The sequence below is a fragment of the Mercenaria mercenaria genome, chromosome 19, assembly GCF_021730395.1.
Source record: "Mercenaria mercenaria strain notata chromosome 19, MADL_Memer_1, whole genome shotgun sequence".
Classification (NCBI taxonomy): Eukaryota; Metazoa; Mollusca; class Bivalvia; order Venerida; family Veneridae; genus Mercenaria; species Mercenaria mercenaria.
The window spans coordinates 30,851,688-30,878,620 of record NC_069379.1 but is presented as its reverse complement, the minus strand read 5'-3'; the positions used below and the strand labels follow the sequence as shown (position 1 = coordinate 30,878,620).

The 26,933-nt window shown below is 33.4% G+C and overlaps 1 protein-coding gene across 1 annotated transcript in view; it reads right to left on the bottom strand.

Moving 5' to 3' along the window:
• The window catches only part of LOC123541978 (uncharacterized), a 35,247-nt gene extending 8,314 nt beyond the window's left edge, over nt 1-26,933 (bottom strand). The window contains exons 1-25 of the mRNA XM_053531272.1: nt 26,843-26,933; nt 24,475-24,643; nt 21,245-21,405; nt 17,972-18,131; nt 17,350-17,513; nt 16,055-16,208; nt 15,277-15,425; nt 14,701-14,868; nt 13,887-14,043; nt 12,916-13,079; nt 12,043-12,207; nt 11,238-11,405; nt 10,757-10,930; nt 10,285-10,452; nt 9,583-9,762; nt 8,458-8,637; nt 7,417-7,593; nt 6,886-7,008; nt 6,302-6,429; nt 5,420-5,749; nt 3,977-4,196; nt 3,201-3,472; nt 2,555-2,765; nt 1,594-1,836; nt 1,210-1,359 (exon numbers count right to left, since the gene is read on the bottom strand). Coding sequence (XP_053387247.1) covers nt 1,210-1,359; nt 1,594-1,836; nt 2,555-2,765; nt 3,201-3,472; nt 3,977-4,196; nt 5,420-5,749; nt 6,302-6,429; nt 6,886-7,008; nt 7,417-7,593; nt 8,458-8,637; nt 9,583-9,762; nt 10,285-10,452; nt 10,757-10,930; nt 11,238-11,405; nt 12,043-12,207; nt 12,916-13,079; nt 13,887-14,043; nt 14,701-14,868; nt 15,277-15,425; nt 16,055-16,208; nt 17,350-17,513; nt 17,972-18,131; nt 21,245-21,405; nt 24,475-24,643; nt 26,843-26,933 — 4,426 coding nt within the window. The remainder of the gene's footprint in view (nt 1-1,209; nt 1,360-1,593; nt 1,837-2,554; nt 2,766-3,200; nt 3,473-3,976; nt 4,197-5,419; nt 5,750-6,301; nt 6,430-6,885; nt 7,009-7,416; nt 7,594-8,457; nt 8,638-9,582; nt 9,763-10,284; nt 10,453-10,756; nt 10,931-11,237; nt 11,406-12,042; nt 12,208-12,915; nt 13,080-13,886; nt 14,044-14,700; nt 14,869-15,276; nt 15,426-16,054; nt 16,209-17,349; nt 17,514-17,971; nt 18,132-21,244; nt 21,406-24,474; nt 24,644-26,842) is intronic.

The window sequence follows — 26,933 nt, the reverse complement described above, 5'->3', positions numbered from 1 at the left end:
TAATCGTTTCAAAATAAATGTATTGTGGCTGTATTAGGGCTGCCATTTATAAGGTCTTAGGCATATCGACGATACCGATATATCAGAAGACAAATATTGACGATACATCGATATATTGATTATTAAGTTAAATTAACAATCTATTTGTTCGTATGCATACTATATACCTTCCTGTCAATGCTATTTTTAGTTTTATTGCCTACTTTCCATATTACTGTTTGATTATGTTGTATTTGCATTTATAAAATTAAATAAATAAATAAAAAATAATAAAATCTTTCATTTTTATTCCATTTCTCTTAAAATTTACATTTATCCAAACTTACAACTTTGCTAACTTAATAATTTTTGACGGTCTGGGTGTTTATCTCGATAGTTTTTTCTCTCTGTAAAGTAACGATTTTTGACAAAGGGAATCGATAATCTATCGACAAAAAATATCGTTGATACATCGATATTGTTTTTATCGATGACAGCCCTAGGCTATATTATATTAAATGACAATATGTTTTTGTAATTTGATCCAATTCTTAAACAACTGAAAACCATTGTAACATATGGAAATAACGTCGAGTGGTACACTGTAATTTAACTAGTAAAATAGCTTTTAGGACCTTATCCCCATCTATTCAATTACTTATATGCAAAGGTATATTATTATTATTATTATTATAATTATTATAATTATACCAGATTTATATAGCGCCCTTTTCATGATCAATTTCACGTTCAAAGGCGCTTTACATAGTTCAAATACAGACACACACTACTAGTACAGACACAGAGCGATCTGACCAGAGGGATAGAGTGAGACAAAGCCCCCGTGACAGAGAGATCAGGAATCAGATACAGACTTGTTCGGCTAACTTAGCCTAGCTTGTTGCGAATAGACAGCCTGGTTCTTTAACGTGCCCAGTGTATAGCACTGATACACACAAGGTTTGCCTGGGGTCCTGACCAGTACACCTCTAGTTGGGTGTGAAACACTGAAAAGCGTTTCTGAAAATTCCCAAGTAGCTTCCGGGGATCAAACCCCCGACCTCAGGATTGGAAGGCCAGTGTGCAAACCACAGAGCTATCCGTCCACTAAAGTGTCAATGATTGAATACGCACATTTCTAAAATGCAAATGTTAAAACTTAATCTAAATGGATCTGCTTTTGAGGGAATCTACTACATAAGTCTGAAGTCAAATGGATTTGATTCTTACTACAAATAGGGAAATATACATCCACACTGCCATTTCGTTTGGTAATGGTCAAGTTATTGTCACTTGAAGACCACACAAATGGATCAGTTTCATTTGTATTTGAGTTATACTGCTCTGTCAGATCAGCGCCGTTTCCATACAAGTTGATACCTGCCATAGATATACTTTCATTATATTTACTTTGCCAAACAATTAACTTTATTTAAATAGTGTGCAAAAGCTATTTTCATAAGGCAAACAGTGCGAGTTATTTTCAAAAGCAGCAGCAGAATTACTTCTGTCAAATTATGTTATTTATATGTGAAATTTTACAGTTGTTCATAGGTATTGATTACTAGGTATTTTATTAGCAGATTTTCAGGTTTACAAATACTGTTATGTTACCATTTCTCTTTTTGTTGCGCTCTACATGTACTGATGAATTTGTCGAATCTTTTGCGGCAAAAGCAGCAAAGACTGTGGCGTCAGACAAATTACCATCCTCTTTCAAAGTTCTTTCAGTTCTTGCTTGTAGATCAAAATTACACGTGTCTGTATTTATTCTGAGAAGTGTATATTCTCCAAGTCCATTGAATGTGAAATTCATACCATCCAATGTGCTGAAATGCGGGTCTCCCCAGAATGTTCCTAATGTATAATAAGTATAAAAAATAATCAATCGTAATCAAACACGTATGTAATTTTAAATGTAGAGAGCAGTTAATTTAAGTTCAATATAATCGAAAGTTAAAGATCAAAATGTGCAGAAAAGGCAGTCAAACTAAATAAAAGCGTATATTACAACACTGAGGTACCTAATGTAGAAAATTCATGCCTAAAACACAAAACTACTTTTATCACTGAATCTGGGCACTATCAGTTGGGGAGACATGGACTCTTAACACTGTATTGCTGCAATTAGTTTAATAAATGCCTAATATATAAATTAATTACGAAACAATGCATAGAAAAATCGTGTTTTAACATTATTAATATAAAAAAAAGAGGTGAAACGTCTACGAGGAAATATCTTGCATTGTAAAATCGATTTTAAGCATATTTATTTAAGCTAAACACGGGTGTGGTACATTGAGCATACTCAATTTCGATTCTAAAAAGTCTTTTTCTCAAACAAAGACAAACTATAGTAGCAGTCTTTCTAGGTCGAAACAAAAGAAATGTCATCGCCCGTGAACCTGACTTCATTTAAACGTATGTGTGGTTTCGGAAAAACAAGAATACTGGAGTTGTATAATTTGAAATTTACTTAAAATATTAAATATTATTAGTGATTGTCATTTCGTGATTTATCAGAGTCATTAAGTTAATTCGAAAGAAAAGAGCAAACATAAATAAATGAGCTTACCAAAATTATACGGTGATGTCTTATAACAAAGTCCTGTCGGCCTCAGTTCGTAGTAGAGATGGCAATAATTTGACAATACACAACATTTAGTTTTCGGCTCCACGTCGTTTAATATGTGTTCAGAAGGGTGCCGTGAGTTATACAGGTGAAAATTACCGGCAAGTGGTCTTTCGTATATCAATAACCAAGTTTTCAAGTCGTAACAACATGACTAAATAATGCAATTATAGATGTAATCTATTATTAGGTATTTACTTCAACATCGATTGACAGCTTTCAAAGGGCTCTGTGTGGCGAGTGGTTAAGGCCACCACAGACTTCAGTCACTTGTCCCCCAGCGATGTGTGTTGAATTCATCATTAAAAGAAAACAATTATTATACTAGAAAATATAATTGTAATTTGTTAATGCATCGGTGTAACATGTGACCTAAACGAAACAAAACTTGACTAGATAACATATAATGCATATGTTGAAAACAAAGTGTAAATGATTAGGTTACCTGTGATATTTTAAAAGGTTACTGTTATTTAATTTTGATCTCTATTCGTACTTTCAATTACACAAAACATAAAATCTTGGCTATTAAATAAAATTATTCAGTTTACACTAGTCATTACGCAAATACAAGATAAAGAATCATTGCCTTTCCATAATGTCCGAAATTTCCAACGTGCAGCATATCTACACATTTATAATTCAAATATCGGTGCCATCTGTAGAGTCCAATCATCCAAAACCAAGGATCAAATCGTGAAAGGCGTATATCACAAGGACATTTGGGCGCAATACTGGCGATGTAAGCAATGCGCTGTTTCTCTTTGTAGTTGTCATTATACCATCTTATACAGTCAACAGCAGCATTTTCGTGTTTCTTTCCTTGTGTATTTAGTGATCTCACGACTAGTCCCGAAACATCTGAAATTTTTTTTTATATACATGAACAAATATGACAGTCTTAAAGACTAAAAAGAACAGTATTTCTTGAAACCTGGAATTCGGAGCTAAGTTGCGTTTAAATGTCTGAATAGTATTTCCTCCTTGTTTATTAACTCCACACGTCTAGCTTCCGAATTTTGTTTTATAAAACCTTGCTCAGTTACGTTTAAACTGAGACTACAAATTGTAATGTTCCGAGTACAATTAATGTTATCAACAATTATGTAAATTCTAATGCATTCAAGTTATTGTTATCTTATTATCTCCCTTAAACTGTTGGTGAAATTTACGAATTTAATTTGATATTACCCTTCTCATAATTATCTAGTGGGTTAGGTTAGCATTTGATACTTTGATTTGCAGTATCTAGAAGAATCTATCTATCTATCTATCTATCTATCTAATTGTATGTATAATAACATGTATTATATATTTTAGATAAATTTGTCGCAACATTAACATAATTCTTAAAAGTTAGTGTACCTCGTTCGGACTTTGAAACGGTCAGTTTAACATCTAGTCTGAAAGCTGCATTAGAAAAAGCTAACGGATGCGAGTAGGTCAATGTATCCACTGTTTCTCCAATCCAGATGGGAGGACGTGTGGAAAGATTATTTACCCAGTTCATCATACCATTTCCGTAAATATAAAAGGCGTACGTGGATTTTCCGTCTGATGCTAACACAACTTGAAACGTTGCTGTCTGAAAAGAAAAGAAAAATACATAGGCAAAATAACAGGTTCGTCCTTAAATATAGCGATCTATCTAGACGTTTTCTTTAATACTGTATTGTCTTAACATAGATAACGCAAAATATTTTTTGTCATTTTACAAACAAACGATATTGTTTTGGCGATTGTATTTGATCGGTTTAAGTGAGAACTCATGGCGGCCATTTTACATAAGGAAACAAATCGTATTTCTACTGTCAAGAACGAAACAAATAAGAGAGTAAGGAGTAGGATGATACAGTTTTTGCATGTGATTGAAGCAGACCTGATCAATGCTTTGTTCATTAATGTATGTTTGTCGAGAAGTATGTAATCGAGTATATGTGTATATAGGTCGATATATAAACGTTGGAAAAGTAAATCCATGCAGTGTCACAGCTACAAAACATACAAGAAATAAACATTGACCTTAGTTCATATGTTTAATTGAACTAACTCTTTTAAGAATGCATCAAACAATTAACAAAATATAATTCAATTTTCTTATGCCTAGTCTCTCGTTCCTTGCATTAATTTAATTTTCTCATCAAAGTTTGAAAATATATGTAAAACGAAAAATGTGTCTCTTGACGAACAAAAATGTTTCGTGTTAGAGATAACCTTGTCCATTTATCAACGCGCGCGTTTATAGTAGAACTGTATTAATCGCAAGCAAAACGACTACTATTTCTCTTGCAGCAGATTAACGTTTTTTTCTATGTTTTTTTTTCAGTTCGAACTGAAGATCAATTAATTTTAATAGATATTTGTCATTGTTAGGATTTGTCTAGAGAATCTCAAGGTAATATATGTACTTTATATTGTGATCATATTAAAGACGACATAGAGGTTTGCGAAAAAATGCAGTTTAGTTCTTATATTGATATATTTTACGTCTGCATATCAAGACAAATCTTATTATATTTCAGTTTAAATGCATATTTGGATTAACCGTTCATTTATGTACAACTAATCATGTCGTGGAAAAGGGATAGAAGCAAAATACTGATATATTACTTTTACGATAGCAGATTTTATTTTTGGCATGGCATCAAATGATATACAGTATTGCTTAAATTATTGACCATTTACTTCACAAGTATCATAATTATAGAATACGCACACAGTTATTAAAAACGTGTTCAAGATATACATATTTAAAGTCAACGAGACAGGTCATGATTAAGACAAAAGTAGTCAAAAAAAACTACAAACCTTTGTTTGGTCAAATCCACGTCTTGCGGGTATTTGCTCATACCAAGTTGCAATCAAAATAAAGCTTGCGTGAAACAAATCAAGATTTCCAAATTTTCTTACGATATTCTCGATGTTCGAAATAATGTCCGTATTGTCAATGAATTCCTTAATATTAAGTATGTGATAAGTTCTATAAAACACTGGTCCCGACTTCCTGCGGTCTATTGGTGCATAAAAAGGTGCAAGTAACAATCTCTTCTGACCAAATCTTTTGACTGCCCTCCTGTTACTAGGAGATGTTGGATTGCTAAATTGAGTATCAAAGCTCACGTAACCAAATGAGCAAACCTACAAAAAATTGAATTTGATATAACATCATTCCCTGAATAATCATTTTACACATCAGCACATTCATTTTACAATCATAAATTAATGTTTTCTCAGACATTTCTTCGCATACAACATTAGGAATAGAATATACTCGTGTTTTACATTAGCTTTGAAGTAACCCAGCAGCAGTACAAAGTCTATTTGACCAACTGTCTGCTATTGCAAGTCAATACAATATTACCTATATCGGCATCTAGCTGCATAGAACAGACAATGCAGAAAATATTTGTCAGTTAAAACAAATATGACTGAGATGGTTTATGGTTCATTTAAAACATATAGTGCTATTCACCTAACAACTGAAAATAATCAATGGCAAATGTTCTGCCCGTAAAGTCAAACACAGTATGGATACGGCAAAATGTTTTAATTACTTAAGCATGATACTGATAAATGGTTGTGTCGATATTTCTCGACAGATCATCAGTCTTAAAAATACTTGCTGATCCCCAACTCAAACGTTTGTTCATACGCTGCGTTCATCTGCGAGAAGAATTAGCATTTACTTACATATAAGTCGGTGTGCATTTTGCCATAAATTGGAAACCCTGCTGCAAATGAAACCTTTGGTCCACAAATAGATCTTGTTTTAGGTATGGCTATATCACCTTCGTCTGTCCCAAATGGCATCAGTGGCACTATGTATTTAAATGTACATCATGTTATGACTTTAGCTAACTGAAGTTAGTACAACAGCTACGTAAATTTAGTCACAAATTCAAATGCACACTCGCGTTCGCGGGCCACATAATGTTAAATATAACAAGAGATTGCTAGCCCGGGTACGTCTTCTGATTTGACAAGATTTGTGTTTACATAGCATTCATATTCATTTGAATTCAGTTTGGTTTTCATTATATTAACCGACCTATGATTTCTTACCTTAGGGTATGATGATTCCGAAATGCAAATATCACCATATAAATGACAAAACTCTTCGAGAATATCAAACGATTTTGTATAATTAGACTTTAGCACAACTATGTTAGTAAAATTTGTGTAAAAATAACAGTATGTATATTATATAAATGAAGTGAAAAGAATATGCGAATGATTTATAGACAATTGTGTTTCTGTTAAATTAAAACACTCACTTGTATCACATTTATTTGTACGAGTGTCATAAATTCCGGTAATACATGTACAGACAGAGTTGATGCAGCTTGAATCCTCAAGTAGACAATAATCTTTATTTTGACAATATCCACCAGCAGCAGCTTAAATAAACGAGTCAAAATAAAAACAACTATTACCACTGAAAACAATAATATTTAAGCAGAATATCATTCTGTCCCATTTTATTATTTAACACTAGCATTGCATTGGGGAGCTTTTTTAAAACACAAATTTAATATTCAGATACATGCAGCTGAAATCAAGGTTACATGAAACAAATATGTTCATTTTGAAAAACATACGAAGAAACATTTGGTTAAGTGTTAACAATTAACTGCTTCTTAATGACTACGTAATTATGCATTTATAAAAACAAGCCAATGTCTAGGAGTTGTGTCTATGATAATATAAAACTGTGTTAGATTAAAGACAGAAGCAACTGCGCTTGTGCTGACGATGAATTTGAATGTGCATATTGCTAATCTCAAGCTAACTTTCATTATACTCACATTTAGCCACACATGCCGGGGCGTCATTACTCCACTCCCCGTTTGCTCCACATACGGAGTATTCTTCACCAACAAGCAAGAACCCTTTGTCACATATGAATCTTATTTCAGCATTGTACTTTGTGCCCTGAGTGTCATCAACGTCTCCATTTGTTGGAGCAGTAGGTGGTCCACAATCTTAATAAAAATAAATTATCAAATATTATAATGTCGTTAACAAACAGAGCAAATGTATTGTATGCATTTAACGCATGTCGTATGTTTAACGAATGGGTTAAAACCAACTAATACAATTTAACAGTTTTGCAGAAGAAACTCTAGAATGTATGACATTTAAACATTTTAATCATATTAACCGTTAATATTAATGAAGCAGCAACAGTCTTGACCTAAATAATTGATTACAAGTAAAATTTGATTAAAAGCTTACGTTCATCTATCAAAAACAAACTCCATTTATTTTGCCGTAATTTTAGGTTTTCATTAGTTGTTTTATTTCATTCTCTGAGTTAATACAGGAAATGAAAAAATCAAACGTGAGCGTGCCATAGTAGATTAGCGGTTTTTAATCGATCGCTAGGCATTTGGAAAGTGAAATTTCATTTTATAGCAGATCCCTAGTTAAATGCTAAATGTCTTACACCAATGCGTTTTATGTCTTTGAGGAGGCTGCGCTTTTGGTGCGTGGCATTCCCTGTTTGATATTTTTCTTTGTTTTTTTTTTGTATGAATAGTTTGCGTAGTTTTAATGAAAAACTATGTTTTCGTCACTCTTTTTATTTGCCCGAAAAAAATAAATACGTTTCTAAAAAAAATCAAACATATTTCATTTTCAACCTTTTGCTCTTAATTGCCAAAAAGTCCGGTTGTATATATAAATATGTAAAGGTAAAACCTTGGGAAATAAATGTACTCGTATGAATATATGAATGAATGAATAAAATAGAACCTTAACCTTCATCAAATTACAAATCTATTTTGTATTAAAATTGTATATATGTTTTGAATTAACTTCTTTTGAAGCATATGAATGAGCCCTACCAAATAAATCACAGGTTGGTTCACCACTCCACAGACCTCCATTATTACAAGTTATGAGATTGTCTCCCTTGAGTTCATATCCAGTATTGCATTCAATCTTCGCAGTATTTCCAAAAACGTAGCTTTTCGTTCCGTCAGACTCAATTGTACGTCCATTGCTGGGCGTGGGATCACTGCACACTTAAAATGTATCGATTATTGCAAATTAAGCAAGCAGTTAATGCGCTCGTAAACAACATGCGTAAAAAGAACTAAAATGAATATATTTGTTCCACTACTTTGTCAAAAAAATGTATAAAATATTGCTACGTTAGCAGTGGTTAGTAAATTACTATAATTTTATTCATCAAAAAAAACAAAAAAACATGGGAGACAACAAATTTCATAAATATAAGAGAATGATGCCAAAGACGTGATGATATATTTGGCGTTATGTTGAAACAGGTCTCGCAAATCATACAATTGGTGAAATCGGAATATTTTCATATTTACAGCAACAAGACTATTCCATAGAATAAAATTTAGTTTCGAACAAAGCATTACACAGCAAAGTTTGGAGAAAGTTCAGTTCATCAGGAGGTTATATTTTAAACGCTATATTACATTCATAAATTGAAATCGTTTGGATATTTTTTTTCATTTTTGAGTTAACGATCCATATATTTAACGAAATGGAAACGTATGCAGACGATGAAATAAACTGCTATGGATAAACTTTGTTTACGTTCTTTAACACAGTTCTTTGCAGAATTTGTTTCAGTAATTCGACTCATTGCAACGCCTGTGTGTAAATGGGAACCATAAGCCGAGTCAATAATTTCGCGACAGGTCTACTATATAGAAATACTCTGGTAAAGCATTCCATTATAAGTACATAGAATATTATATCACCGTTCTGTCCTTGAAAAAGATGTAACAGAACCGTTGGTGGATATCTAGGTGTTGTAGACAATTTTTGCGGATATCAAGGAAGAAGTCAAACACGAGAATGTTCGTTGAGTTTTATTTTATTATGGACGGTACCGGTGTCCAGGTAAAACGAACCTGTGTGTGACCTGAAACATATTCAAGCAACCAGGTTACGCACCATGATATATGGTTTACTGAAAAAGTTGTCTGACTTACCTTGTAATTCGCAAACTGAAGAATAGTTCCAGTCAGCACGTTCTCCTGTTCCAGTACAAGTAGCAATTGATGAACCATTTAAATCATATCCATTGTCGCACTCTATAGTGGCAATAGAACCCACCGATGTCCCCTGAGAGGTATTCACATTTCCATTTGGTACTGACAGCAAACCGCAATCTAAAAACAATACTTGATTTTGCAAAGCGCTGTACTATCATGTATAACTTTTTTATGTAAGCACATGTCAGTATGAATCAAAACAAGTGAATTAATTATCACCATGCAAAACAAAATCCCCTACTGATAGGTGATGAGTTTTCTTAACTGCACTGACGTGATGTCTGCCAATAATGTGTACAATACTATCACAGTATTTAATAGTATGTACTTTGTTATAAGATACATTGATTTGAAGTGTATATGTCAAAATTCTACGTCATTAGCATTTAAGTGTATCAGAAATATGCTGTTCAAGTATTGTATACATTAAATGGTTTTAAATTCAACATTTTAAACATTCGGTCTTTTTTTTTTTTGTTTTGTTTTTGTTTTGTGGGTTTTTTTGTGTTTTTTTTTCCACACGTACCGGTTTGTAAATGTTCTTCAAAACAAAATAACTATAGTATTTGCATTAGTTTCAAATTAGCTCTTTCAACACATCAAATATCAACTGATATTCAATAAAACTGGAAATTTTACCCGATGCATCACAGACTGGAATATCGCTCCATGTTCCATCCCCTTGGCAAATAATTGTCGCATTTCCAGAGATATTGTAGCCTGTTTCACAACTTATAAATACCAAAGAACCATATGTTGAATCAGAACTGTTCCTGGATCCTCTTTCGGGAGTCGGGTCTCCGCAATCTTCAAATATGACGTTGTTTACATAAATGCAAGTGAAATGGGGAGTGACCTCCGATGACAGAGTGTAATGCAAATTGTAATTTTCATTTCAAGGGACACGCCACTGGATTTATATCAGATTTAAAAAGGACTGTCTATTGTGTGTTTAAAAAGTACAAGTTCAAAATTAATGAGTTAATGGCAAAACATATTCAATTTGAAAAAAGGCCTTCATATGGACTTTTCCAGTCTTTAACTTATATGTTAAGAAGGACCAGGTTACAAAAAATATCATGATATAATTTTATCTAGGTCAAAATAGTACCTATTAATTCACAGGCAGGCCACTCTTCCCATGTGCCATTTTCCAAACACGATACTGTTAAACTTCCGGCTGGAATGTAACCATGGATACAGCTGACTACTGCATTCTCGCCATATGTAGTTTTATTATTGTATAATGTTACAACCGCATTTTCTGGTTCTGGTAGGCCGCAGTCTGTAACAAACAATTAATGCAAATGGGATAAAATGAATAAGTTAAGTAAAAATAACACACTAAAAGTACTGTAAATTTCTTATTCGGATCAAATTTAGAGATTTTGTAAATTGTATATATACCAAACACGTATATTGTGTCTTTTATTCACTGAAGCTAATATACCTTTGTTTCTGAAATATTTCAATGCATCTATTTTACTATATTTTCTATTATATAAGCCATTTGGACTAAATATATCTATTCGCGTTAGATTACCAAGTTGCTATAAAAAAGTAAAATAAATAAAGTGTAGATAAATTCATACCGTTAATTTCACATACTGGGCTGTCAGTCCACGATTCATTTGCCTGACAAATTATGATCGCATTACCAAGAATTGTATACCCTGTTTTGCACCAAACATTTACAACAGCTCCATTAGTTGAATCTGACTCATTTCGGAACCCATTTTCCGGGGTTGGGTCTCCACAGTCTTTTTTTAAAAGAAGAAAATCAAAAATTATATCAATTACGGTATTTTTGTAAAATTTCTTAAAGGTACTCAATTTTCAAGTGAAACAATAGAAGTATCAATAAGCGAAATGTGTCAGGCTCCATTTTCCATTTTGGCCTTGCACTTCATTCCGTGTTCTACCTTTATATCAGTATCATTTTCACGAATGCAACATTCTATTTCAAAACACGGCCTTTAAATGAATTGAACATTTGTACGATGTTTAAAATTTTTCGCAACACTGACATGAATTAAAATTTTACCCGAATAGCACAATTTCAATTTAATGGTAGATGAGAAATCTATGTTAGTCTGCAGAGAACGATTCTAACATTGTGGCTATATATAATACCACAAGCAGATCAGACAGATTTCTAAGATACCATGTTCATTCAAATATGTGATTAGTGTCTAAGTCATAAAAGGACAAAAAATTATAGTCAATAGCACTCATGTTTGGATAAAAAATATGTTATATACTAGATATCACCTGTTTATGTCACCATATTGTGATACAGCATTAGTGTAAATAGTTTCACTTGAACGCTGATTCTATAAAATTCTATAATTGTTATCAATCAACCCAACACTAATTGATTTTAAAATTGAAAATTACCTATTAATTTACAAGTAGGTTGGTCATTCCATGCGCCATCTTGACAAGTTATTATAGAATCTCCAATAAGATTATAGTTTTCATTACAATATATTCTTATTACAGCTCCTTCGTTTGACATGGTTGAGTTACTATATCCGTTTGAAGGTATCGCGTTTCCGCAGCCTAAATGTAACAAGCATGTTTAATCTATTATTAATCAACATATTTTATGTTATACAAATTTAAATGCAATAGTGTCAGATTGTCACAAAATACCCCCTTCTAAATTTTAAATTACGTATCATAAAGGTAATACTGTCGATGTTGTATGCCTTGTTAACCAAAAATAAAGAGTAAGAAGGAATCAAGGTATTTGTAAGGTTTCATGTTGTATAAAATTGACAATCGGATCAAAACTGTTGAATTCGCAGAATTTGAGAAATTCGAGGGCCATACTCCAAGAGTGCCTTAGGCGAGTTAGCTGGTTATCGAACTTGGTCGGGATGTTAAGCTCACAGTCATTTGATCGGATAAAACGCGTTCAACATAGAGGGCGGACAAGGCTAAATTCGCAGTTTTTCTAGTAATTCAAGGGCCATAATCCAGGACTGAATGGCTGGATATCAAATTTGTCCGAGATAATATGCCCACAAACATTGTCAGCAAGTTTGGTGAAGATCGAATGAAAACTGGTCGTCAAAGAGAGCGGACATGTTTTTGAATACCCCGCCACCCGCCCGCTACGGGTGTTCACGTGAAACGCCCGCTCTTTCAGAGACTGACGTATTACACAAACAAAAAATAGCACACGACATAATTCATCAAACTAGTCAGAACAATTATCAATATTCCATTAAGGTTTAGCTCCATAGTATAATTTGAACTCCGTACCTGTACAAACAACGGAGACGTCATTTGAATGACTACAGTCGTCATACGTCACGTAAGAGCAATTGTTGATGTGAGTCGCATTTTCATCACAGTTGAGGTCGTCAACAAAAATAGGTCCAGATCCTTCTCCAAAATGGGCACCAGGATAGAAGGCTATTGCTCCTCTATATTTAAGCAAGCCAAAGTAAAACAGTTATTGATTACATTTAATTTCTTACTTGAAATACATATGTTGCAACATTTATTTTCAGCATGTTAAGTGTCGATTTCGTTTCAATATATTTTACCATAATATTTCATACAATGTACTTATTCTTGATATTACAGGCCTATACTCGATAAAAGTATAAGCAACTTGCTTTCACCTTTTACATGTATATGAAATCTGCGCAAATACAAGATTTAAAAACAGTTTCGCACATAGTATTCTCACACAGTACAATTGTATTATACAGCGTAGGAAAGACCCGTTCTAAAAATAAAATAATATTCTGTGTTATTCTTTTTGAAATGTTACTTACTTACACGGTGCTTATGAAAAGCTAATGTCACAGGCTAAAATGTTTTGAAAAAAAAAACATTATGTCAATGAAAATTCTCTTTAGAAAAATCTACTAGAAAGATATCATGACGCAGTTGTCAGAGGTTGGCTTTAAACGTACGGGCTATATATAAGCCACCAAAACATTTCACTCTTCAGAGAATTCAACATTTATGATGACGTGTAAGACAATTTTACATAGAAAGTGCCATTTTCGGCTGGAGATAAAGTCCACAGCCCGGACGAGTTCATATCTCACGAGTTTTGGGCGTAAGAGACATTGAAGAGGATATGATTTTATGATGAAAAATTCCAACTGCTTGTGGTGGGATTCAGGCTTTGTATAAGCGACCGTAACAAAATATAATTTGTATATGCAAAATAACAAGTATACACATTTATCGATTGAAATACAAACATGTTTACTTACGGAAAACCAGCCATTGAACAAATTACTTCTGCTTCGTTCATTCCGAATGCATGATCACAAACTGTTCCCCATGTATCCATTGAATAGAGTTCTACACGTCCACGTGATATAGACTCCCCGCCAACAAGACGAATATTGGTTATTGCTAGCGGATAACCTTCAAAAACATTAAAGTATCAAGAAAGGCTTTAAAACATATTCTGACGATATATATAAATGATTAATCGTGAGACATAGAATTTGATGCAACATTAAATCTTACCACTGTCTCAACACTAAGGCATTTTTCCGTAATTGTGTAAAGTACGTGTACAACTGTACACATGGTACTCATTGATTATGGTACCGAGCAAATGTTATATGAAAGAAAATCCACTGCCATTATGACACGCTCTTTTTAACGCATGTTTCTCTAAATCAAGATAAATGCAGAATATGTTTACCTTGTGTTGATACCTCGTTTTTGTGGTGAATTGCTAAATATGTTTACGCTTCGCAAATTTTGGTAAACCTTGATGCATTTAGACGTGAACATGTTCGTGGTCAGTTTTGAAAACAGAAAGATTTACATAACGCTCTCCCTAATAGAACACTACATTTTATTCTAGACACTGAAAATAGTGATTTCATTTTAAAGGGAAATAGAATGTTAATCTAAACAAAAATTGTTAGTTGTAACAGTTGCTAGTTTATTCCCAGTTGGTTTTCCTTTATATATATCATATGTCAGAACAAAATATTTTTTATAGATATTACTTTCCTTTTTTAGAAGAGATCATAGAAGAAAAGTTTATAATTATTTTGCAGTACGTACTGTATTCTCTGCATTCACCTTCTGTTACCCATTGGTTGGTTTCATTGTTACAAGTCAGTGTTAGGGTACCAACATATGACTTGTAATATGAGCAGTCTGCATATAAGGTTGATCCATTAATACTAAAGTAGTCTACTCCCCAGTGTGAGTTGTCCGGTTCGCCACAATCTTAATATTTAAGCGTAATATGGTGTCATTCGTAAATTGAAAAAAAAGCATAATCATTGTAATCGGTTTACTTCAATGTGGTTAATGTAGACACATTATATGATTAATATTCAATATTCTCGTGCTTACAAACACGATACAATTGATTGATATTTTAAAGGACTTTATCTCTGAATACTGCAGGTGAACGTAATGAAAACTTTTTACTAAAAACGATCCTTCCGATCATGTGTCGTAAAATAAAACGATGGCATATTATCTGTATCATAAATATGTTTCAAAATAAGAGTAAAACATGTTTTACATATGTTGTTTCTTCATTCCTATATTTCATTATAAAAAGAAAAATATTCCTTACAATACTTGTAAATAATGATACAACGAAGGATGAATTTGACCATTCCATACCGTTGCATACGACAGACGCGTCTTGCTCATGGGTGCATCTGTCCGCTATCTCATATCGACAACTACTGATATAACTACTTGAACAAAAAATGGTATACATTATACCACTGCCTTGACCATATCTGGCGCTAGTAAAGTATTGCGTGGCCCTAGGATAAACAGAAAAGTGTAGTATTACAATAAGTTTAAAAAATAATTTACAACAGTCCGAAAGCTGCACGTCTCCAGATATATGTCCTTTCTTTCAACACATTCGAAAGGGCTTTCATTACATAATAATTGCAACAGATAAACCTTTCCACATTGTTTCCGAGCGTTGACACTTTTTCATTTAACAACACTCCTTTAATCAATATACGATACATAGAAAATTTTCAAAAGCGTTAGGCATGCAATGCCATGCTGTTGAACTAGATGCTATGAATAATCAAATGATTAGAAAAGCATTAATTTTACATAATACGAAATTGTTAATTGATAGCTAAAAAGGACGTAAACAAAGACAACAGAATCCATAAAATCTTCTTCAATATTGATTAACATTTAAACTTTTGCCAATTTTTGAAACACAATTATAGTACAGTAAATCCCAAAAAAAACGGACACCGTGGAGAACAAATTCAAATCCAGTTTTCAAACGATGCTACAAGAACTTAACATATTCTACAGCTGCATGGTAAACAAAGGCGTTATGAGTATTTAACTACTTTAAATAAGGCAACATTTAGCAAGAAGCAAATATTGAACTGCCTCATTCGTTTCGACTTGAGAAACTCACCGTTTTCCGAGAATGTCGCAAAAGGCGTTTGCATATAAAATATCGAAATTCTGATCACATATAGTACCCCAAGTACCATTTACTTTAATCTCCGCTCGGCCATCGAAAGGACCAGTCCCATTTACAAGTCTAGCGTCTGTTACATCAAGATCCTCTGTAAACAAATAATCAGATCTTTAAACATTTTACTTGTGTATTAGATTTGACTTTACGGCTAATTTGCACTTGGTGGGTAATTGGGTTGTTACTTTTCTATTAAAAGTTGCTGATTTGTTTTACTGTTATCGTAAGTATTTTAAGTAACAAGTTATTGTTACCCTTAGACGTAACAATAAATATATACAATGGAATCTTGCTAAGTTTCTGTCATTAGAATTGATATTACTTTTCCGACTGTAAATAATTATTTCTTATATTAGAAACAGTTTTGGCATTTTATGACATGACAGTTATATTTACTTCTTTTACTTAAATCAATATGCAAATAACACAAATATATACATTTATTTCCGATAATGTATGTATTAAATCACAATACAATTCTTCTGCATAGAAACATTTCCATTTTAGAAATAAAATGTTAAAATTAAAGCATAATGTTACAGTAATTTACCAAGGAAATTATTGTTCCGGAATGTTTTACCACACCGATAAACATATTATAAATATTCAGTCTTAATTGTCCTAGAAAAGTACAGATGATTATTTTTTAGATATAAGTGATATATGTAAAATCTGGAACTTTCTGGTATTTTCCAAGATACATGACTGAATCTACAGTTTAATTTCATTGGAAAACTTTTATTCATTTCATAATTATAAAATATTACCTGTACGTACATTAACCATTTCAAGTATTTACATTTTTTGTGGATTTGAATAAAATATCTTTACGGAGACAATTTATTTTATTTGAATATACTAAATTCAATTTGGATTGTGTGTGAAATATTTTGGAATTTAAATTTGACCGGGAGAGGATTCGAATTGTTATTGCGTATTAAGTTTGCCTTTACGGCTTTTAAACATTATTAAAGAATGTGAATATTTACTTTTATAAATTTATCTGTTACTATTAATATTTTCGGTTGTAAATAGTTAATTTTTATGTTAAAACAGTTTTTGGCCTGTATATAAATGACAGTTATATTCACTTAAAAAAGTAAATATTGCAATTATTTGTATTTGTTTTTGGATAATGAATAGAGCACATTAAAATTCGTCTGCATGTATAATTTTTTGATATAAAAATGGAATTGTTATATTTACAAAAGCGTAATGCTAAAGTAATTTACCAAAGCATATAACTGATACGTCTTCTTGATGTCCACAGTAGTAATGGGCAGGTGAATAGTTACACTCACTGAGATGAAATTCATCACCACTGCATGCAAGATTACTATAAATAATTGCTCCATTTCCTTGTCCAAAGTAAGCATTACGAAAATAAAGAATATTTCTGTAAAATCAATAAAAACAAATGATGACAGTTTTGTCAGGGCACCGTTACTATATATATATATATATATATATATATATATATATATATATATATATATATATATATATATATATTATTCCCGTAATTGCCGGGCTGTTTTCTGTTTTTCATTTCCTGTTGTCTTTTTCACCCATTTACTGGTTCTTCTAATATTATTTTTCTTATCTTAAAGACATTAACACATTTTGGATATATATAAATATTATTAGGTTATTAAACATTGTTCTGTACAATACGGAGATATATTTGGACGAGTAACCAGCTGAGGCAAAAGGGGCAAAACTACCTGGCAATAATTATTACCTGTGATATTCTTTGTCAACATGTAGAGAGAAACGCAGTTAACAAAATACTTTCTCAGATTAATCTCTTCTGTAAACAATTAAAATGAAATAAGGTACGTATTGTAAACTCACGAGTACGATACATTAAATCCAAGCATTCGACATACTACTAATGCATCTGTAGGTCCAAAGCTGTAATCACATACTGTTCCCCATTCACCTCCAACTTCTACTTCCACTCGTCCCTGTCGACTGCTTACAGTACTGTTTAGACGGATGTTAAAAGGATGTTCTAAAATTGGAAAGGAATAGACAGTTTTATATACATGTATTTTGATGAATCAAATTCAAAGATTTTCACAATGCAAGTAAACAACGTTTGTCTTGCGGAAATTATTAAGTAACTTTGCATCTCATGAATAATACTCCCTTATCTGACATACATGTATATTAGTTCAGCTATACTATTGTCTGTGTTGTAGAGGTAGTAAATACATCTGTGCATCTCTCTCTCTCTCTATCGCACGCCGCACTCACACACACGCACATACGCATGCATACACACAGACTATCCTACTTGGAAAGCAGGACTAAGAGTACGTTGGAAATGATAGTAACTCTGAAGAGCGAATAATAAAGCTTGATAATATTCGTAATGTACAGACTTGAATGAATTAATTGCTTGCAATTTTCAAAATGTTAGTAAAACATGTAAAAAGCAAAAGCATCGAACGCAGGACGGATATTTAATCTGCATCGCACTCAGCCAGCTTGAAGTTGTTTTGTCAGGTAGCGTGCAATGTAACCAAACAATTCGTTCCAAGGAGCGATATGTGAAAAATAAGTACTTGTGAAAATAAGATGTACTTCACAGCTGTCAGAGTGAGAGTGAATGCAAATACCAATTTAGTCTGATAGATACATGTATTGGTATGAAGGGTGGAAGGATGAATGCTACAACGTTGTGGTAGATTTTGTTAACATAATGAGTTTATGGTATATCTGATCATGTATGCATTAGATTACATGACAATACGTCTGCTTAAAGACTACTTTACTATAAAGGTGCTGCCATTAATAAATCAATTGCATAATACTACTGTTTGCAGATCAAATTGCCCCTTCAACTTTTTTCAGATTGATAGAGTTGCACGTTTACGTCACAGAAACTGTGAAGCTTGGGCTATTTTTGGAGTAATTCTGACAGGTTAACCCCGCCTCATCCACAATAAATTATTCATTAACCTTGTCGTGAAACTTTTTTATCTTTATCTTGACGTCACACAAAGCGCGCGCTCTGACTCTGTCTTTGAAGTAGTGCCGTACCTTCATACGTTGTAAAATGCAATAAGGTGATAATGGATATGTTTTAAAAGTAGTATATAGAATGGTTCAACTACGTTCAAATGAAAACAGCACTTTTTGTTTGTTATGACAATTATTATCGACAAAATTTCCCACCACGCAAGGTATACAAGGTTTTACAGAAATTTATTTCGTTGAACCTTCAAGCTACGTAACACTTGTAGATCCATAAACACTGATTTATTTGATATTCAGACTTTTGCAGAGTCTTCTGTAGCTTCACTATCGCAAATCTAACTAATTTTAGATCTACTTTTATTTTATTTTATTTTTATTTTATTGGTGGGGTTTACGTGTATCATGATGGATTTATATGAAGTCGTTTAAACACTACTTCAGTTATTCACATACAGGCAGTTGATAAGCCTTGTCTTCGTTCTTGAAAAGAACCACTGATAGACTCACATAAGGCAAAATAATTCTACGTTCAGTTTGTTTTTATGCTCCCGAAGGGAGGCGTATAGTTTTTGAACCGTTTGTCCGTCTGTCGGTCTGTCCGCAATTTTCGTGTCCGGTCCATATCTTTGTCATCCATGGATGGATTTTCAAATAACTTGGCATGAATGTGTACCACAGTAAGACGACGTGTCGCGCGCAAGACCCAGGTCTGTAGCTCAAAGGTCAAGGTCACACTTAGACCTTAAAGGTCATATTTCATGATAGTGCATTGATGGGCGTGCCCGGTCCATATCTTTGTCATTCATGCATGGATTTTAAAATTATTGGGCATGAATGTGTACCACAGTAAGACGACGTGTCGCGCGCAAGACTCAGGTGCGTAGCTCAAAAGTCAAGGACACACTTAGACGTTAAAGGTCATATTTCATGATAGTGCAATGATGGGTATGTCCGGTCCATATCTTTGTCATTCAAGCATGGATTTTAAAATAACTACGCATGAATGTGTGGCACAGTAAGGCGACTTGTCGCGCGCAAGACCCAGGTCCGTAGGTCAAAGGTCCTAAACTCTAACATCGGCCATAACTATTCATTCAAAGTGCCATCGGGGGCATGTGTCATCCTATGGAGACAGCTCTTGTTATATATGTGACTGTCACTCTAAAGGACCAAAACAATCGAGGATAAGTAAGAGCACACCGTCATTTAAAGTCATTGGTTTTATTGCTTACACATTATGTGTAACGTTAATCGTGTTAAGGGGAAATTATGATAACTTTTACATAGAGTGGAGGAATTTAATCTCCCCTTTTGATTAGTCTAAATAATGAGATCTTGGGTATACCGATTTTACATTTCGAAATTTTACGTTGTCTACTTTAAGGGGATATCGACCAATCAAAAAATATAACGATATTTATTCAACTCTTGAGTACAATTATTTGGACTACCTTTTGATACATGTAAGTTTTATTTGAACTTAACTCATATTAGCATCTAAACCCAAATCTAGCAATGACAATTTCTCGAAAATATCTCGTAACTGTTTCCTAGGATCGCGTCAAATCAGTTAGACTAAGACTCACATATTCCGTAAGAAACTGCCGACTTTTTTTCAACTAAAGAGGCATGGTCGGTTCCGGGAATCGAACTTATGCCCTTCAATCAATGATGAGCAAATCCAACATCTCGAGTCAGTTACGTTTTATAGTTATTGTGAAAACATTATTTAAATAGAAAAGTCTGCACAAAAGTTACTGAAATGTAGGCAGAAAAAGGCCTGTAATGTATAAAAAGGTGTCCTTTTTCACATCGACCCTACCTAAATGTAGTGTGCATTGTGACAAGATTCATTTAAATTTTAAATGAAGATTAGATCTAGTATATCTGTTACAATTTGGTGAAACACCCGTTCGAACAGTATTTACATCATCATTTCTCGGTCACTTAACCAATGTAAACAAGTTAATTCGGAATTTTTTACTCATATCGGAAAGGCGGAGTTACCTGTATAATTATTAGACGAGTTCCAAACATAGCTTCAGCATCGCTGCTTTTGTGACATAAGGGTACAAGTGTGTCGATTTTAGATAAGGCGAAAGGGTAATTCGAGCTACAAACAGTAGTACTGTGGTACTTTACCAGAGCATATTACTGAAACGTCATCATAATGCCCACAATTATGCTCAGGTATATAATAACACTCATTGAGGTGATATTCATCACCACTGCACGCAAGATCATCAACAAATATCTGTCCACTTCCGGGCCCAAAGTAAGCTCTACCATAATATAGAACGTTTCTGTAAAATAAATAAAAACACTTTATGATAAAGTTGTCAGAGTACTTCCTCGAACGTTTATTTTTTTTTTTGTCAGCAAATGCCATTGACTGAGTTCGATGTATATAGAAATGTTTCCTTTAATTGAGATAAGCAATTTATTTAACGTCTCATTAAATCACTGATACTGTAGAAATGATGTTTATATATCTATCTTTTTAACAAACCAAGAATCCACATTGATAGTTGTTTGTTTTTGGTTTAACGCCGTTTTCTAACATTATTTCAGTTTTGTGTAAAGGCGGGTAGTTAACCCAACCAGTTATGGCACGCCAATTGACCAATTATAACGTGAACCCTCACGGTTAAAAAACTAGGAATAATAATCGATAAACCAGGTTTTTCGAACGTAAACCAGGTTTTTCGAATACTAACCTATATTTTCGAGCGAAAACATAGGATAACGCCGTAAACCATAGTTCACGCTCGTAAATGTAGATTCACGATCATTGTAAACCCAATGTCACGTTCATAAACATAGGTTCACGTTCGTAAACTATGGTTTACGAACGTGAGCCAGAGTTTACGAGCGTAAACATAGGATAACGATCGTAAACATATGATAACGACCGAAAATTATATTTCAATTGAGAAAGCTAGTTTATCAAACGTAAAGCATGGTTTACGGTCGATAAGTTAGGATTATAAAATCAAAATAGAATTTCGGGCTTGAACATGGGTTTACAGCCATGAACCTATATTTTCGAACGTGAACCTACGTTTTCAAACGTAAAAACAGGTTTTTCAAATACTTACCTTTTTTTTTCGGGCGAACACGTAGGATAACGTCGTAAACCTTACTTCACGCTCGTAAGCGTAGGTTCACGTTCGTAACACAAGTTTACGTTCGTAAACATAGGATAACGACCGAAATTCATAGTTCAATCGAGAAACATAGATTATCGAACGTAAACCATGGTTTACGATTGATATACTAGGATTATCAAATCAACTATATATTTTGGTATATTTTGGCCGTAAACCCATGTTTACGGTCGAAAACCAATGTTTACGAGCGTGAACCAAAGTTTACGGCCGTGAGCTACAGTTTACCTTAAAAAAAACCGTGTTTATCGATTTGTAACTATGCTTTAGTACCAGTATCTGTGATTTTATAGCATAGCCAATTACAACACCGCAATGAACGCTGCGGGGATCTGAAAACGGTTTCAACAAGGTCAGAGTGATGATCCGAATTTTTTAGCTCGTAAATCATAGATACGATTTCTTTAAGCATAGATACGTGCATGAATCTAGGTTGACGGCCGTAAACCATAGTTTACGGTCATTAACATATATTTACGTGTGTGAACGTAGGTTTACGGGCGTGAACCTATGTTTACGAGCGTGAAACTAGATTTCTCGAACAAAACTATGACCATCGGACGTAAAACTAGAATCACGTTCGTAAACTATGGTTCAAGCTCGTGAACCCTGGTTCACGCCCGTAAACCTAGGTTCACGCTCGTAAACTTAGGCAACCGACCGAAATTTATTATTCAATCGAGAAACCTAGTTTATGGAACGTAAATATGTGTTCAAGAACGTAAACCTTGGTTTACGACCGTTATCCTGTGTTTTCGCTAGTAAATATAGGTTAATATTTTATAATCTTAGTTTTTCGACCAAGAACGTAATTACTGGATAATTGGCTTGCCATGAACTATAGGTTACGGACGTGAACCTATGTTTACAAGGGAGAACCTATTTTACGACCGTTAACTTGGGTTTACGAGCGTGAACCATAGTTTACGAACGTGAACCCAGGTTTACGTTCGATAAACTAGGGTTTTCGATTGAACTATGAATTTCTGTCGTCATCTTATGTTCACGAGCGTGAACCTGTATTTACGATCGTAAACCCATGTTTACGATGAAAAACGCAAGTTCACGGTCGTTATCATGGGTTCACGTTCGTAAATCATGGTTTACGCACGTGAACCCAGGTTTACGCTCGTAAATATATTAAGTTCACGCTCGTAAACTTAGGATAACGACCGAAATACATAGTTCAATCGAGAAACCTAATTTATCGAACGCAAACCTGGGTTCACGTGCGTAAACCATAGTTTACGCCCGGTATCTCAGGTTGTCACTCGAAAATATAGGTTAGTATTTGAAAAACCTAGTTTTACGTTAAAAAAACTAGTTTATCGATAAGTAATCCTAGTTTGTTGACCGAGAACCGGGGTTCACGTAATTAATGGACAATTTGCTAGCCATAACCAATGTTCATGTACCAGTACAAACCTGTTCTCCGCAAGTAACAGCTAACTTCTCCACATGGATCAGCGATGGGAGACGAATGATTTGGGTTACGATGTCTTTTATCAAATCGTCACGGAGAACATACGCCTCGCCCAGGGCTCGACCTCGCGACCATGAGATCTGCAGATCTGCGATCTCTCTATTGAGCTAAGCGGGATGGCTCACAGTGATAAGAAAACGCCTCGTCATTACACATGTATATGAATACGTTATGCACAAACTGTGATAACCCTATACAGGTAATTACAAAAAAAACATGACCGATTGCTTTTCTGAACCTATATATATAATCGAAAACATTGCTCATGTTTCTGATTATTGCATTTTTAGAAATTACATGAAAGTAACCTTCAATTACAGCGGTCAAGAATTCGTCAGGAAGTAGTAATAGCTTCCTGTTTTCCCATTTATTATAGTTTCGTTTTTGCCAACTTGTGTTAAAATGCTATTAAGCTCACCAAAGTCAAAATTAAAACGTTGAAACTGATAAAGCAAATAAAATTGCGTCTTCAAAATTTACATAAAAATAGAGATATAAATCTGTAGTGGTATTGGTCAATTTGCTGGCATCCATTACAGTTAATATGAAATATGACATGCAGTGTGAAATACACGAGCACATGTACGAGGCATTAATGCCAAACATTTTACATACAACAAACGCCTCTGTATAACCAAAGTTGTCATCTCAGTCAGTACACCATACAAATCTGTTAAATGTAAACGAATATTATGCCATAAAGCATATAATGTAAAACCCACGAGTACGATATATTAAATCCAAGCATTCGGCACACTACTAATGCATCTGTAGGTCCAAAACTGTCCTCACATACTGTTCCCCATTCACCTCCAACTTCTATTTCTACTCGTCCCTGTCGACTGCTTATAGTACTGTTAAGACGTATATCTGTTATATTCAATGGGTATGCTGTAATTGATCAAAAGAATATATAATTTATCTTGCCCCATTCAAAACATATTTTGATGCATGTAAACAATGTTTGTCTCACAGACTAGTCAGAGGACATTATAACTACATATGGCATAAAAAGCCACATGATGCCTGGTTCATATGACTACGAAATATGATTTAAATAGACAAATTCGAATAAAAAAATAAATGAGACCTTTTGGTTCATTGTCTGAATTACTAAGATTACTATTATCAGAAATAAACAAAAGAAATGACTAGATTTTTTTTTATAATGGTAACCCGTCTTATTAGAATATAATTTATGTCATACTGTTAATTTGCAAGCTGTTACAATATGAAATACTTAAAATGTTTTAGAAACGAGGATCGTTCAAACTATCTACAAAAGCAAAGTCAAATCGTTTATATATCTGTATAATACATATTTTGTAAATTGGGTCAAACAAATACTAGTAACAAGCGCGAAAACTGTCATTGGCAACCAAATAAATAAAAAAAAAAATATCGTATTGACCAATATGACAGAGAGAGTTAACGTTTTGGAATAGTTAGGAAATCGTTTCATCTAATTTTAAAAGCTACTTTGCGTACTTTTTGTGTGTATAGTCAGAATCATTTTAAATACAAGCCTTTCTTCTCAAAACGCACGATAGCACATACTATTTTTATTTTTTGCAGTAGTTACCTTAAAAACAAATGTTACATATAATCCCATCATTTATTTTAGAGATAATGCTTAATGTTATCTTTCCAGGTCACCACTTAACGTTATGGTAAAAACACATTAATTTGAAAATATAACTATAAGATATAGAGAGGTATGTCACTTTGCTATTCCCGGAAAAATGAAAGAGTCTGATATCATAACAATAAAGTGCATGAATATTCACGCTGCACTGGATCATCAGACATAAAGAATTTAGATTATCTTTTATTACCAGTTCAGATAAGAAACTACCTTTGAAAAGGATTACTAAATATATATTTTATCTATCATATAAATTATGTTCACCTTAACGACTTTACTATTATGATTTTACAGATAGTTAAAGTACTGTTGTCTGTGTTTTGCCTGAAATTTTCAGATTCTATCCATGCAAAAGTAAACCACTGGATTTCTTCAGGTAAATTTCGTGCTCAATTATTATCAATATTTGTACAGTTTAAGTTAGTAAATTACAATGAAAATCACTAGTAATACGCTTTATATACATATAAACAGGATTTAACGTCTGTGACATTGACACATATGTCTTCAATTAGTTTTGATAGAAATAAAATAATTCGTATGCATAACTTGATACATTAATGGTATTCATTTAATTGCATATACAGTTTAAGATTGTTCTCATTTCGAATTCTTAAGTCTTGTTCATGTCACTGATCATTTATACGAGGTAGCCTAACGTAAATTTCATATATTATGAGAAAGATAGGTCACATCAGTTATACGTTATGACAAAGGACATCAGCATGGTACACCTAATTTTCACCTAATCTGAGTTAAAGTCGCCTTAGCGATGAACCCATTAAGGCGTAGGAGGGTCGTATAACTCATATCTTGACTATTTTAAAGAAACATGTGGATTTTATACCTATACAACATGGTAAACAATTAATGATATATTATAGTGGACGCAACTTGACCCCGATGGTTGACCTTTGCATTATAATACATAATATTATTGAAAAGGAGCGTACGTAAAACACGAGCTGCGCGAGAAAAAGGAAATATAAATTTATGTAGATAAAAATTAGTGTATTGGAAAGTTTTAACTGATCAAATGTAAGTATATATACTTTGATACTGCAGTGTATACTTCTAATTCAATATAAATATACACGGCTACACTAAGCACCCTTGATTACTATAATGAAGTAATCGATATGAATAATCAGCCTAAGGTCAACCATCGCGGTCAAGTTGCGACTACTATACATGTAATCATATCAGGATACCTAAACTATCTTGTTATGGCGTTTGATTCAAAAATAAGACACCTTTTCTTTTATCGACATCTGCAACACAATGTTTTTAAGTTGTTCAGGACACAATAGATTGAAACGCACATAATGGAGCGTAACATCCCTACACCCTTACTGAGTTTATAACACTTGTAATTAAAAAGTTATCGGGGCATATATTGTCGTTAATCGTACCATGTATATGTTATTGCTGTTGCAACCACTTACCTGTACAGTAAACGTAAACATATCTACGTGTACAACTGTTGGAAATCGTGTAGTTACATTCACTTATGTGTGACTCTGAGCCATTACACAT